Source organism: Mustela putorius, unplaced genomic scaffold (genome assembly GCF_011764305.1).
Source record: "Mustela putorius furo isolate JIRA1106 unplaced genomic scaffold, ASM1176430v1.1 tig00003845_pilon_pilon_pilon, whole genome shotgun sequence".
In the NCBI taxonomy this organism is placed as follows: Eukaryota; Metazoa; Chordata; class Mammalia; order Carnivora; family Mustelidae; genus Mustela; species Mustela putorius.
Window position 1 is genome coordinate 43,566,557 of NW_025421998.1, and position 15,476 is coordinate 43,582,032.

The 15,476-nt window shown below is 37.8% G+C and overlaps 1 protein-coding gene across 1 annotated transcript; it reads right to left on the minus strand.

Annotated features, from left to right (window-relative positions):
* Positions 1-330: 330 nt before the first annotated feature.
* Positions 331-7,388, minus strand: NDUFA4 (NDUFA4 mitochondrial complex associated). The gene is made up of 4 exons (XM_004743437.3): positions 7,197-7,388; positions 6,173-6,261; positions 4,641-4,701; positions 331-547 (listed from the first exon to the last, which is right to left on the minus strand). Exons 1-4 carry the CDS (start codon positions 7,236-7,238, stop codon positions 491-493), a joined length of 249 nt encoding a protein of 82 aa, XP_004743494.1. The 5' UTR covers positions 7,239-7,388; the 3' UTR covers positions 331-490.
* Positions 7,389-15,476: the final 8,088 nt, after the last annotated feature.

Consider the following 15,476-nt stretch of genomic DNA (forward strand, 5'->3'; position numbering starts at 1 on the left):
TATGCCATAGTAAAAATCATTAATAACAGAACACTTGGACATCAGTCAGTAGCAGAAACCCAAAGGTTTCCACTTTGCCAATGCCAAAGACACCTGAATACTCATCCCAATCTTTGCATAATTTAGCTTCAGCTTCAGCTGTTAAATACACTCTAGTGAAGTTACCAATGTCCTATATAAAAAAAATGAAGTGTTTTGAGCAGCTTAAAGTCTTACTTTCAAATTATACAAATAGATGGAAATTCAAGAAATTCCTTAAATTCTAAGTTTATTCCTATACCCTACTTAGGAAGTTCAGAGCAGATTTTCAACATTAAATAGTGACACACATCAAGTTTCAGGTATTTATTATTCAGTGTAAACCCCAACACAATACACCAACATGATTTCGTGCATTCAGAAGGGAAATATTTCCTGGATAAGTGGTAAATTGTGCGGATGGCTTCTGGAAGACCTTCATTTTAAGCAGCTTTATAGTGAAACATTTCATTTAAAAGTCTGGACCTTCTTTCTTCAGTTTGCTGTAATCTACATTCACGGAGTAGAACTTGGAAAAGAAAAAAGATATTTTAGATAATCTATCAAATACACAGAGATGATACAGAAGTTTAGAAATTATTTTTATTCAGCTTTCTATAGTAACAATTAGACATAGATTTTTATCACTTATATTTAACAATATAAAAATCATCCAAAGACACTAAAATTCTAGTCCTTTAATAATGATTTTGGTAAGGTAAAAATATTCAATCTACCTCAGAAGAACAGTGTTAGTATGTTCCCTCAATTTCCTAAACCAGACTGCATCAATATCAAACTGACATCTGACCACCTCCGGTACGGAAGTTTTTAAATAATACCGTAATTTTGCTTCTAAGTAATTTTGTATTTAAATCATAATTCATGTTTGGAAACCTGTAATTTCTAAAAATTTCCAACTAAAATTAATTTTAGAAATCTAGGACTGTTTTAGGAAAAATATATATGTAAATTAGGATTTATATATTAAGTCCAAGGCAATAATCTTGGGTTTATACATTCTTAAGCCAAGGAACACTGAAGAGGTTGTGATACAGTTACTTAAGACTATATTATTTTAACTCCAAAAGAACTAAAACTGTAGAATCATCATTTTCTTCAGGGTTTTTAAGAGGCTCATAAATCTGTATCTATTATTTCTTCAAATCCTTTTCTCTATTTTTCCAAACATACCCTAACTTCTTTATCTCTAACTGAAAAATTCTTATTTTAGTTAAGTTTAAAGAAAGAAAAATTCCCAGGTTGTAAAGCTTTGCCTTGAGGTATACACAAAATTGCACAGAGAAGTATCTTTGTCTGACATTGTTCTTATGAAGCAACCGAATCTAGATAAGGAGATTTTTTCAAAAAAACCTAAATTGTGTTACCTTAACATGTTAACAAAATTAGGTGCATTTGTAAAAGAACTACAGGCTACATATTAAGAAAATAAACACTGACTGGATTCTTCTAATGGATGCCAGACATTGTGGGCACAATGCTTTAAGTTTATCTTACTCATTCTTACTTTATAAAAGAGGCAACTGAAGATCAAGTTGTAAGACTCCCCAAATACTGAACAAGAAGCAGGATCAAGACCTTACACTCATGCAGAGTGAAAAGATCATAGTATTTTTGCCAATTTTCTCAAAACTAAGCAGGCTTCTGATGTATTTGCTTCTATTCGGTTCCAAGTACCAGCATCAAAATTCTCTGTTGAAGTAATGAAGTAATTTTCAATCTGTTTTATTTTTCAGCTTCCATGTTCCCATTCTTTTTCTCAGTTTAACGGTGGCTACCTGGAAGGTCTCTGGAACAACAGTTGGGAAGCCACATCTATTTTTTTCGAGGCTTTGGGACATTTTATTCAGTTGAGTACTGCTGGGCCTATAATGCTTAATTTTAGTCCTCTCATTGCTCTTAACTTTGGCTAGACTTGCAAAGTGACAACAAATAATCCCAAGAACTTAGTGGTTTACATCAACAAAGGTTTGTTTTTCACTCACATTACATGCCATTTGTAAGCTGACTGCTCCATGTCCTCTTCAGTGAAATTCTGGGTTGAATGAGTAACCCTGAACGGACCATTTTGCTCTCAGGACAGATGAAATAGAACAATGGGGGAAGCATACACTGGTTCAGAAGTGGCAGATATCATTTCCCCTCACTTAGGATTTTGCAGAGTAAGTGATGTGGCCAAAAACCTAAATGCCAATTATCTTAGGTGAGGGTAGTGAACGATAAAAATAATCTAGTCCACATCACTATCCAGGTTTAGAAGTAGTAGCAGGCTTCATTCTCAAGGTATACCAAGTTTCCAGATATGGTTCCCTTTTATTTTGGCTTACAAATTACCCAATTCTTCTGCAAATTCATCTCTTGGCAAATACAGCCTATAATAGTCCACTAACATACTGTATTCCAAAATCTTTTCCTATAAAAAGCTCTTCAGGCACATGGTCCACCTTCTAAGTTGCAGCAGGTGATATTTAATCAAATATTTTATATCATATATAAGATGATTCATCTTTCCAATCTCTAAATCCATGTCATAGCTACTCATCCCATTCATACCACACAAATTAGATTTTTGTTGCAGGAACATTCCATTTCCAAATCACATGTCCTTATACTGGCATGTGTTATCATAGTGCCAGGGCAATGGTAATTGTCTTCATTATCAGAATCATCTAGGAAGCTTTTTGAACTACACCTATCCAGAGACTCCAATACACAATTTGGTGGAAGGATCAAAGGCTGGTTTGTTTTATTTTCCCTTTTCTTTTTTAAAGTTTACTGGGTGTGAAATCCTTTTCTCTAAAACGTACTTATTTAAACAATCTTATAAAAAAGAGGAAAACTAAATCAGGATGCCCATTTACCATTTTTTCAAGTTAAAATGTAATATACAGGTTAAGTAGTTCATTTCATATTTGCCAGCACATTCCTATTTGTTTCTTGCAGGGAGATCCATTTAGAGATCTGAGAGCCCCATTATGATCAGACAACTGAGTGGAAAGCCTGGCATCAGCAAAAGGCAATAATTATCTTAAAAGTTACTCTTAATAATAACAGAAGCCACTTCCATGAAATGCAGATGTGCTAAAGGGTCCTGGACACACATTGGTTAGAGCACACCTTCTTGAGAGTGCTTAAGCTATTTCTCTTTTGTTGAAGTAGCTTTGTAGACTGGAAAGTGCACATGGTGAGTTATACACTTTAAACAGGTAAACTGTACATAATGTAAATTACACCCTAATAAAGCTGCTCTGGTTTTAACATTTCTAGAGTTTCTTTGTATGCAAAATTTTTACACATAAGGAGGGTTATGTTTGGGGAATTAACAACTGCTCTCAGGTTTATAACATGGATGGGCTTTAAAGCTGTCTACTTGTGCTCTCTCTCTCTGATAAATAAATAAAAATCTTAAAAAAACACATTATGCTAAGTAAGATATATCACATGGAGAAGACAAATACTGCATGATATCCCTTATATGTGAAATCTAAAAAAGCTGAACTTGTAAGTAAAAGTAGCAGAATGGTGGTTACCAGGGGTGGGTGGGGGACTTAGGAAGTTGTCTAAGAGTACAAACTTGCAACTAGTAAATAAATAAATCCTGGAGATCTAATACACAACACAGAAATTATAGTCAACAATACTGTGTTATAAACTTCAGAGCTACTAGGACTCTAGGTCTTAACCTGTTCTCAACACACACAAAAGAATACTAAATACGTGACACATAAAAGTGTTAGGTAATGCTATAGTATTACTATAGTAATCATACTGCAATACATAATTTATCAAACCAACACTTTGTATACTTCCCACTTAACATAATTTTATATGCCAACGGTACCTCAATAAAATAAGTGGTCTCAGTCCATAAACTCATTCTGTTAAAGAGTAGTTCCATATACCACTTTACAGATAAATGTTAAAATTAAAATTTAAATTAAAAAAAAATTAATTAGAAGGTTCAATGTAAAATTTAAGTGAATTTCATTTCTTCCTAATTACCTCCCTAATTACCCTCACCTGAAATATTTCAACCACACCAAGAAGAGCCAACCAATCCACTGATACCGTACTATTCAAAGTGTGGTCCATGGACCAGCAGCATCCGCATCACCCAAAACCTTGTTAGAAATGTAAATTCTTAGTCTCCACAACAGACCAACTAAATTAGAATCTCTGGGAATGGACCTAAACAATGTGTTTTAACCACCTGTCTAGGTGAGGCCTATGTACACTGAAGTTTGAAAACCACTGCACCAGACTATTTAAGATCTAAGAAAATGGTATATGATACCATTAAACCACCTCTCCTTTTTTTTTTTACTTAGTCAAATCATGAAAACGTTATCTTACCTTCACATCCAGATCTAAAGTCTGCGAATAAAATTCTTAGAAAAAAATATTCGCTAGGGAAATATGCCATTTTAATTTCACAGAACAATGTAGCTGCTCCTCCAAAGTTCATTATAATGGAATTTTACATGCATATCTAATTTCAAAAGAAACCCTACTACATGAGTATTAAAATATGCTTAAGAAACAAACAAACAAACAAACAAAAACAACGCTTTTAGCAATTCTAAAACAATTTTGTAGCTTACCTTATACTGATCATTGGGACCCAGTTTGTTCCAGGGTTCTGGGTTATTCTTCCTATCCCAACTAAAAGGAACAAACATTGTAACTGTTAAAGTAATAAAACTATTTAAAATAGTTTTCTACTTCCTAAGAAGATAGTATTTAAATAGATCTCATTGTCTATGAGATTAAGTATGGTGGTGTTTTCATTAGAGTTGAAGCAGAGGCTCTATAATTAGTAATTCCATGTAATTCATTATAAAAAAGGGTAGAGCATTACTGGGTTATTTACCCCAAAGATACAGATGCAGTTAAAGAAAAGGGCACCTGCACTCCAATGTTCATAGCAGCAATGTCCACAATAGCCAAACTGTGAGAGGAGCTGAGATGTTCTCCAACAGATGAATCAATAAAGATGTGGTTCATAAATACAATGGAATATTACTCATCCAATGCAAAGGATGAATATCTACCATTTGCATCAACATGGATGGAACTGGAGGGAATTATGCTAAGTGAAATAAGTCAATCAGAGAAAGACAATCATCACACAGTTTCATTCATATGTGGAATGTATGAAATAGCAGAGGACCATTGGGGAAGGGAGGGAAAACTGAATGGGAAGAAATCAGAGAGGGAGACAAACTACAGAGAGACTCCAGACTCCAAGAAACAAACTGAGGGTTGTGGAAAGGGAGGTGGGTGGGGGGATGGGGTAACAGGAAGATGGACATTAAGGAAGGGCACAGGATGTTATGAGCACGGTGTTATAAGTAACTAATGAGTCACTGAACACTACATCAAAAACTAATGATGTAGTGTGTGTTGACTAACTGAATTTAAATGAAAGAATGAACGAACGAACGAACATAGGGCCTCTGGGACAGTGTATTTGTCCTTATCCCTGTCACATGGACTTTGAACTTGGCTTTTGCTGAAGAAGTGATGTACAGAAAAGTGTACAGAATAACAATAAATTGTTTTTTGTTGCCTGTTGTTCTCTAACTTCAAAAAGAAGCATTCATGTGACACCTGGGTGACTCAGTCAGTTAAGTGCCTTCAGCTCAGGTCAGGAGCCCAGTGTTCTGGAACTGAGTCCCCACATAGGGTGCCTTGCTCAGCAGGGAGCCTGATTCTTCCTCTGCCTGCCACTCCCCATGCTTGTGCACTCACACACGCCCTTGTCTCTCAGACAAATAAGTAAATAAAACCTTTAAAAAAAAAAAGGGCATTCCTTATTGAAGAAAAGCAGGCAAAAGCCATTTACATGTATCAGCAACTCTGATTAAGTATTTTATAAAAAGTTATCTCAATTCTCACAAGATTCTAAATAGATATTAGCAGTTCTACTCTACCAAAGAGGAAAATAAGACTCAGAAATCTAGACAATTTTATGAACCAAGAAAAGTAAATGACAACAGCAGAACCAGGATCTGAACTTCCTATATATGACTACAAAACTTAGGCTCTTTCTTTTTGATGCTGCCTTCCTTAAGACTGTGGCTCCCAAACCAGCTTTAGACCATCAAAGTTATAAAGACTCTTAAGTACTTACCTGACATCTGGATTGAACAATGCCAGGCGCAAGACATACAGTGCTGCTCCTGTACCTCCTGCCCCAATAAATACGAAGAGGGGGATCAACTGGAATCAAACAGAAAATAGACAAGAATTAGCAGCCACCTTCAAATACCTAGGTTCTGAAAAAAAGAAAGGCTACAGTAGTTCCTACACGCTAATTCTGAAGTCTCAAACTGCTATTTTTCGGTCTTGTTTTAAAAATCTGAATAAATGCAGATTCTCATTAAAATTTCCCAGCTTCCTTTTTCTCAAGGCTTGTAAAACAACTTCTTGCCCTGTCTTATAAGTGTCATGAAAAACATAAATTCGGTGAAATTAAGAGTCTGAAAGAGCAAACAAAAGCACGCCCATTACAAACATACGTTACATGTATCAATCTCTGAAAACACGTTGCTATCAATGCTTAATGCGTAGTTACGTAATGGGTTTAAGTTAAAGACTCCGTAATGGAGTTTTAGGACAACACGTTGATGTGCTGGGGAGAAAACCGACAAGCAAAAGAACTTAACTGCGAGTCACCTCTGCGCTACCGAAGTCTCCCAAAATCTCAAGACAAACACAAACTGAAGATTCTAAGATGATAAACCTTTCTAACTGCCACAAGGCCTGGTGGTGCAATGCAGTGAGCATTAGATCTCTGAGATGACATTAACAAACACGAAACCTGACCTGCTGGTCTCCAACCCACACGGCGCCCAACTAACCCTAGGTCCGACCAACCTACAAGAGTGTGCAACCACCAGACTGCTCCAACCTTCACCAGTTTATTTTCCTCGAAGGTATCTCTCACCTTCCGCCTGCCAGCCTAAACCCCTCAGTGCAAGCCGTGATCAAAGCTCAAGGGTCTGAGGCAACTAGGAGGGCAGCTTAAGTGAAGCAAGGTCCAACCCCGAGCAACAGTTAACGACTATGAAGGAGGAACCTCCAGGGAGCTGAGGAAGCCGCAGCCGGATACAGAATGGACTAGGAAGACATTGCTAAAAGGGTCACAAACTTACGCTCGGATGCTTCTTGGCCTGACCGATGATCTGGCGTAACATGGTTGCGGCAGAGGCCTCCTGCCCAGGAAAGGGAAAAACCAAACACGGCAGGCCCGGGACTAAGTAAAACCTACACCGAGGATGAACGGACGTCCAAAGTCACCCAGAACCTCCTACCTGAAGGACCCCTGGCTCGGAGGGCAGTCTGCGGCAGGAGGGCCCGGATGCGGCTGTCCGTAACAGTGCCTGCCTTGGTCCTGTGACTTATGCGTCCGCTCTAACCTGGACAGACCCTTAGCGTTCCAGTCCCAAGCGAAACATTCTCACTCCTGTCATATATATGCTTTTGACTGGTAAATTTTTGCAGTAAAACTGGAATTCTTTGATTGACTAGACAGGCGCTTTCTCGGGAAGACACACACTGAGAAATGGGGTGGGTGGGGTCTTCTTGGGAGGTGCCTGCGAGCCCGTCCGCGCGCGCTGAGGCGCAGAGGGCGCGCGTGCTGGGCGCGCGCTTGTCGGCCCTGACAGGCGCTGAGGGAGCTACGCGGCGCCTACAGCTGCTCGGCGTCCGGCGCCGGGAGAGTAGGTCGAGCCTCTTGCTGCTAAGGTCAGCGACTGTGGTTTAAGAAGATTGCAGCTGCTTCCTGTCTTAGACTGTCGCTTACGGGCAGAAGTTAAAAACTAGTAAATGACTTGAAGATGGTAGTAGCCCTCTCAAATGTAATCTCTAAATTCCCTCAGGTCCTGGCTCTGGATTTATGTTCAGTGCCTTACCATTATACTCTGTCCCGGGATTCGAAATTGCGTTCTTTTTTTTTAAGATTTTATTTATTTATTTGACAGGGAGAGATCACAGGCAGGCAGAGAGAGAGGGGGAAGCAGGCTCCCTGCTGAGCAGAGAGCCGGATGTGGGGCTCGATCCCAGGACCCTGAGATCATGACCTGAGCTGAAGGCAGCCGCTTGACCCACTGAGCCACCCAGATGCCCCTGAAATTGCGTTCTTAAAATGTGTTTTGAGTGCTCCTGTTCCTACACATACCTTCCAGTACTCTAACACAATTTTCATTTATCTGTTGTTGTTCTTCTTATCTTTTTTATCTGAAAGTTGTCACTTGGGACAGGCAGACTTCAGGGGTCTCAGGACAGTCTGAACCCTCTCCAGTCTCTTAGGTAGTTTAAAGCATTAATGGAATCATCAAACCAGTGTTTGGGAAGACTAGGAAAAGGCTCCTCCGGAAAGCAACGTTAGATCTAAAGGAGACGTAAACATTAACCAAATGAAAACGAATGAGGCGGGTGTACAAGAGTGGTAGTGTAACAGGCTGAAATGAGATAACCTTCTCAAGAGCTGAAGGAGGCCTGGTGTGTTTTGAACTTCAAGAGGGAGAGCAGAGTGGGGATCAGATCTGTTGGGCCAGTGACCGCTTAAACACCAAGAGTTTTATGCTGAGAGCATTAGGAAGTTATGCAAAAAATGAAATAAAATTAAAAAATAAAAGTTACTGTAGTTGTAAAGGATTGCTTTGCCCATGAATAATGGATTCGAGGAGATAAGCATGAAAGGGGAGGGGACTGATCAGGGGCCACTGTAGTAGTCCTTAGGAGAGATTGGACCAGTGTGAGCAATGTGATGACATAGAAAGGGTTCCAGACATTGGTCAAATGTGAGGAGGTGAGGAGAAGGAGAAGCCCAGGATAATTACCGAGATTCAGCTTCGACTGGCTGGATGTTGATGCCACTTACTGAAATAAGAAACTATAGAGAATAATGGATATATATTTATGTAAGATACACGTAGATCTCTGTAGGGAAAAAGAGAGCTCTAAACTGGGAAAATATATTTAGGACTCATGGGAAATAAAGACATATGACTGATGGAGATTGCTTTGGGAGAGAAGGTAGAAGGTAACGAGAGACAAAGGACAGGGAGGTGAGGAATTCTAATGCGATTTTTGGGAGAGGAGATAAGGTCAGCAATAAATAAATAAATAAATGGTGATTAAGATGATGTATCATGATGCTTAGGAAGATGGTGTCTTTTTAATTCATTCAGTAAATCTTGCATTATGTACCTGCTCAGCACCAGGGCCTGTTCTAACTTCGGAGAAAGCAGTGAATGGGAATATTCTAATTGAGATTACATGGAAGTTGGGAAGACAAACTATAAATAATTAAGATAGTTTTAGATTATGATAAACCAATAAAATATGATAATAAGAGAAAAGGACATGAGGGAGTAGAGGAAAGAAGGTTACTTAAGTGAGAGTAGACAAGGAAGTTTCCTCTGAGGAGGTAAGTAAATAAATTTAGCCATAATATCTAAATAAATTAAGGTTACCACACTTAAATAAGGAGGTAACCTGGTAAAAATATGGGTGAAGAATGTTCAGTTCTCAAGAGAAATGGTTTTGAGATTGAAAAACAAAATAAAACCCAAGGCCAGTGTGGCTGAGCCATATTAAAAGAGAAGAAAAAGAGATCAGGGAGATTGTAAAGGAATCTGACATTGACTTTATAGACGATGGTGAGGAATGTGGCTATATTTTCAAAAATCAGCATAAAAATAATGGAAACTCCTTAAAAGTGAACACAGAAAGCTGACAGCAGTAAATGCAGGCGGACTTTTAGCAAAAAAATTAGAAGGAGGAAGATTTCTTCTTGTAATATTTTATTTTTAATGATAACAGGTGATAATAAAATAAGTAAATAGGTATACAGGAATACCACTGTTGATAAGAAAGTAAAATCCAAAGGCTAACTTTTTGGTCATTGGCCTAATTTCTAACAGTAATAATAATATATACATAATCAAGTGATGCCTTTGGAAATGTTAACAAAGTAGGGTTCCAAAATACAAATGTCGTTAAATATTAACCAGAATGTCAAATTAAAAAGTTTTAATTATATATATTAAAGTTAGGGGAAAGAGTCTATGACTTTTATATTTTAAGCAGGAATTGGAAGTATGGAAGAGACCTTCAAGGAAAAGAAGCCATAGCGGAGGATGCATAATTATAAAAAATATATTTTAGCTTTAGAAGTAGTTTTGGTATATGTGGTAGGTTATATTGTATACAAGTACCTGTTGCCTGTCCCTTGAAGGGTATATCACTCACTTGCCTCCATGTCAGGCTTAATAAGATGACTGCTTTATTAGCAAATGAGATGTGAAATGCACAAGCAGAAGCTTTAAGAGCCAATATATGCCATGTTCTTTCTTTTTGCCACAAGGTCACCAGTGTTCTAGATAGAGATTTGGATGTCAGATGGAAAACTACTTGGAGCAGAGACATTGCTGACCTACAAGGAACATGTAATGAGAATGAGAAATAAGCCTTTATTGCTGTAATCACCAGATTTAAGAGTTCGTTACTGTCGCCTAACTTAGCCTACTCTAATAAAGAATTTGGCACTGAAAGTGTGGTATATTACCATAATAAAATTAAAATATTTGCCATTGGATTCAGGTCCCAGCAACAGGTCACAGGGTAACTGTTAACCAGAAGCTGGAAGGATAGCAATTATGTCATACAATGCTGGAACATTTGATGAAATTGTTCTCAGTTAATTGGAAGGTTGATAATGTCCTGCATAAATTCATAGGTTTCAGTGAAATGGCAGGCAACCGGTATGTTAGCTGCATGTGTCCACTACTATTGGCAACAGTTGACAAGGTAATACAATAGAGAGATGGACTCTGAAAATAATTGAACGGTTTGCAAGCTTCAATGACAGAGAATGGAGCAGCTGGATATTTAGAGACTTGCAGAGTTGGAAGATATGGCTGATACTTATCTTCAGCTGTATAAGATAAAACTGAAATTGATGTTTAACCAAAAAGATAAAATCTTTTTTTAAAAAAATCTCAAGATAATGACACACAATCAGGACTGTAGCCATCACATCTTTATTGAAACATCTCAATAAATCAAAGTGTCTCAGTAAACTCTCAACTGAACAATTTCAAAGTCTGGACAAAGAGATAAGGGTATAGCTCTCTGATCAAAACCTGGAAGGAGTCCTCCACCTTTTCCTATATGATAGATAGGTGACAAAAATCTGATTGGATGACAAGTGAAGGGAGGTTAATCAGATTTAAATAGCTCACTAACAAGCCCATAAAAACCCCTAAACTTAAAAACTCTGGTGGCAGGCATCTCAGGGGCTTACTAGGTTAAGCGTTTGCCTTAGGCCCAGGTGATGACCCCAGGGTCCTGGAATTGAGTCCTGTGCCAGGTTTCTGGCTCAGCGAGGGGTCTGCTTCTCCCTCTACCCCTCCCCTCTGCTTATCTCTCTCTCTCTCATGCTAGTGTGCTGTCTCTCAAATAAATAAATGATAATTTTTTAAAATTTTTTATTTATTTGACAGAGAGAGACACAGTGAAAGAGGGAACACAAGAAGAGAGAGTGGGAGAGGAATAAGCAGGCTTCCCACAGGGCAGGGACCCTTATGCAGGGCTCCATTCTAGGACCCTAGGATCATGACCTGAGCCAATGGCAGACACTTAATGGCTGAGCCCCCCAGGGACCCTAAATGAAATCTTAAAAAAAAGAAAAGAGACTCCAATGGCAACCCCTTCGGGTTCCCTCCCTCCTTGGGAGCTTTGTACTATCACTTTGCTGTTGCTCAATAAAGCTTACTTTGCTGCCCACCACTCTGGCCTACCACTTAGTTCTTTGAAGAGGTGAAACCAAGAACGACAGGCAAAAGGTGGAGAAAAAATTCTGCAACAATAAAATCTTCATAAATGAATTGGAGCTGTTTTTTATAACTTCACTCTGAGACTTGTACCCTCTAGATTTCTTGTTCCATTGTTTGATTTGGTTTTGTGAATAATATTTAAATATAAAAATATATAAATAATAGTTGTCTAAATTAAATGTAAGTTGTACTGTGAATAGCTCTAAGAAAAGTCTAAGCAGTATTTTAATAGCACCCCTCAAAAATGATTTTTTTTGCAGAGTTTCTCTAAAACTTTAAACCTAGAAAATTCTGGGAGGTATATTGATTATATGTTGTTATTAATGTGTGACAGTAAAGAAATGTTTTCTTTTTTATTTTTTAGAAATGGGTTCTTTAGAGAGGAATAATTTGATAAGTGAGCCGTGGAATATGATAATAACACAAATTGAAGGCAGAATCTTATAGTTTGCATTTAGGCATTTAATTATTTTGCTAGCAGATAAATTGACAACTGTTGTTGTTTTTCTGATAATGCAAATACAAATTATACCTCCACTTGTTAATGAAGATTCTGTAGCTATCTATCCTTAATCTAAAAATAAATATGTTCTTCCACTAGTATTATGGTTATTTAGCATAAACTATTTAATTATAAAATTTCTATTAGAAAAATAAGAACATATTTTAGTCTGTGAAAGTTTACTCCCCCTGTTATAAATCTCAAAGCTTCACATACTGTCATTAATTTTAATCAAATACCTGAAGAGCTTTATGTACAAAATGAATAGTAAAAAGCAAGGAAACTCTAACAATTTGTGAATTCATTTATTTATTTATTTATTTGAAAGAGAGAGAGAGAGTACAAGCAGGTGAGGGGGTAGAGGGAGAAGGAGAGGATCTCAAGCAGACTCCCAGCTGAGTGTGGAGCCTGATCCTGGCTGGATCCCACAGCCCTGGGATCATGACTGGAGCCGAAATCAAGAGTCTGACATTTAACCAACTGAGCCACCCAGGCACCCCAAAACTAACAATTTGAAATAGTGACACTCATTTTCACTGAAATCTTCTGGTTAAACAATATTTTAGGAAAACTGCATATTTACAATTTTTGGAAAATCATACCATACACCTAGATCATCAAATTAGAATTTTTTAGAACAGTTATATTCTATTCTTCTGTTATTATTTATTAACTCTCTTAAATTTCTATCTTCTCTATGAATTCATATGTTCATTCATTCATTCAACATATAGTAAGTGCCCACTATATATTACTCCCCATGCTGAGTGCTTAGGATAAGAAGAATAACACATTGCTGTCTTTCTTCAGCATCTTCAAGTCTAGTGGGGCTAGGAGTATCATTATTACAAAGCTTTCTGATAAGTGCTACAATAGACACTGATATATGACTTAGACTACTGGATACATAGTGCCCTAGCCAAGATCAAGAATGTAAATTTATCTTTGGAAATGTTAAGTCTGGTATACCTCTGATATATCCAATTAGAGATGTTCTGAAGGCTGGCAGAAACATCACTCTTCAGCTCAACAGAGAAGTTTGGTCTAGAGGTACAGTTTAAAAGGAAAGAGGATATAGGTTACAGTTATTGGGAACTGATGAGCTTGTTCATGAGGAACATGTGTGAAGGAAAGTGTAATGAGAGAAGAGGGTTAATGCTAAAACCCAAGAGAACATGAATAAAATTGGGACCAGGCTAGGAGGGAGGAATCAGAACAGCAAAGATAGATCAAGTCAGAAATGGAGGCAGATAAATATTTTATACCAGTCAGGGTTTAACCAAAGAAACAAATTCTAGGAAATATGCATACTTAATAAGGAATTTATTACAAGGAATTGACATTATGCAATTGTGGGAGCAGTTATCTTACTGCAGTCTGAAGTCACCAGGGGAGGCAGTCAATAAGGGAAGAGGAACAAGAAGTCAGAAGCAAAACTACATTAGAACCTGTGAGGATAGCTGGAACCCATGAAGACAGAGATACCCTATTTCTAGAGCCCTTTCTCACAGAATTAGCTATAAGCCTAGTTCAGGAATATAGAAACTAAAGAAGGAATTTGACAAGAAAAAGAAAACTAAGAGATGCCCTAAGAAAATCTCACACATTCCAGACATATTTCTCCTTGCCTTTATTGAGCTGTAGTATCCCAGTTTCTCTTGCTAATCAAAAGAACCACCCAAGCTAATAGAGTAATAAGAGTTCTCTTTCCTTGAAATTATGACTTCTAGACCAGTAAAGCCACAGTTGCAGGGATGGTAAGTCATAATTTTACTAGTGGATCTTTAGGGAAAGTTAGAAGAACCACTTCCATATTGTCTCTCACTACTGTACTTCAGAGTCAATTCAGACTGGAATTATAGTGCTACAGCTGCCCACTTTGGAATACTGATAGCATTTTATACAGAACAATCTGTAAAACTGGCTCAAATATGTCTGTCTTAGTTAATGGGTCATGGGCAATGATCCATACCATAGGTGCTGGTTGAGAGGGGAGTACAGAACATGGCATGCAACTTGTGCTTTCAGGACCTGCGCAAATCTATCTGGTGATTGTTTCAGTTTGGTAATGAAATGCTGCAGTACATACTCAATCTTACAGCTTTGTTGGTCAGATAAGACCCAGTTCATGACAGATAACTGAGGTAGTATGGTAATTTGCTTCCAACACCAACAAATCTTCTAGGGTATACATCTCAGGTGAAGTATAATTTGTGTGGGAGCCCAAAACCTGTTGCAGGACCCTGCCCAAAACTAACAGCTTTTCAGGTTGCTCACTAAATGGATCAGGGTAGCACACGCAGATGAGGTAATTGTTGCCTCCAAAATTCAAAGAGGCCTACCTAATAATAAAGCATCTGTGTGATAAGAAGAGCCAAATGCAATAATCTGTCCTTTGGAAGAGCTATGTTGACATGTCCCAGACCACTGGAACCCTAGAAATTTCACGGAGGTGGCAGAAACCTGATTTTTGGTCAGATTTACTTTCTCCATCTAGCCTATAATTATCTTACCAATGTTCTAAGTAGTTGTTACTTCTTTCTTACTAGGTCCAATTACCATGATACCATCACTGTAACTGACCAACATGAATTTCTGTGGAATAAAGAGATGATCACGACTCTGTAATAGGCCTGCAAAGCTGATGTATCCATGAAGTAAGATAGTCAAAGTGTGAAAAGCAAACTACTTTTGTTGGTCTTTAATAACAGCTATAGATGTGAAAGCATTTACTTGTCCAAAATTAAGGTGCCAGCAGATCTTATCCCTAGTGAGAACCCTCTTCCTGGCTTGCAGATGGAAGCCATCCTCACTTGGCAGAAAGAGTGAGCAGTGGCTCTTTTTCTTGTAAAGATACTAATCCATTCATGGGTGTTCCACCTTCATGATCTCATCTATAACTAATTACCTTTCATGGACCCTATCTCCAAATACTGTCAAATTGATGGGTAGGGCTTTAAAAATATAAGGGGGGGCACACAATCATTCAGTCTGTAATAGCTACCAAACCTTCAAGGTATAGATAATTCTTATGCTATTAAATTTGTCCCATATCTCTGAAAAATGAATCTTTCAAATTCACGTTATAA

Coding starts and splice junctions, on each gene's coding strand:
- NDUFA4 (XM_004743437.3), bottom strand. CDS start 7,238: ATGTTACGCCAGATCATCGGTCAGGCCAAGAAGCATCCGAGC. Junction 4,702..6,172: donor TTGTTCAATCCAGATGTCAG/GTAAGTACTTAA, acceptor TGTTCCTTTTAG/TTGGGATAGGAAGAATAACC. Junction 548..4,640: donor GTCCCAATGATCAGTATAAG/GTAAGCTACAAA, acceptor TTCTTTTCCAAG/TTCTACTCCGTGAATGTAGA.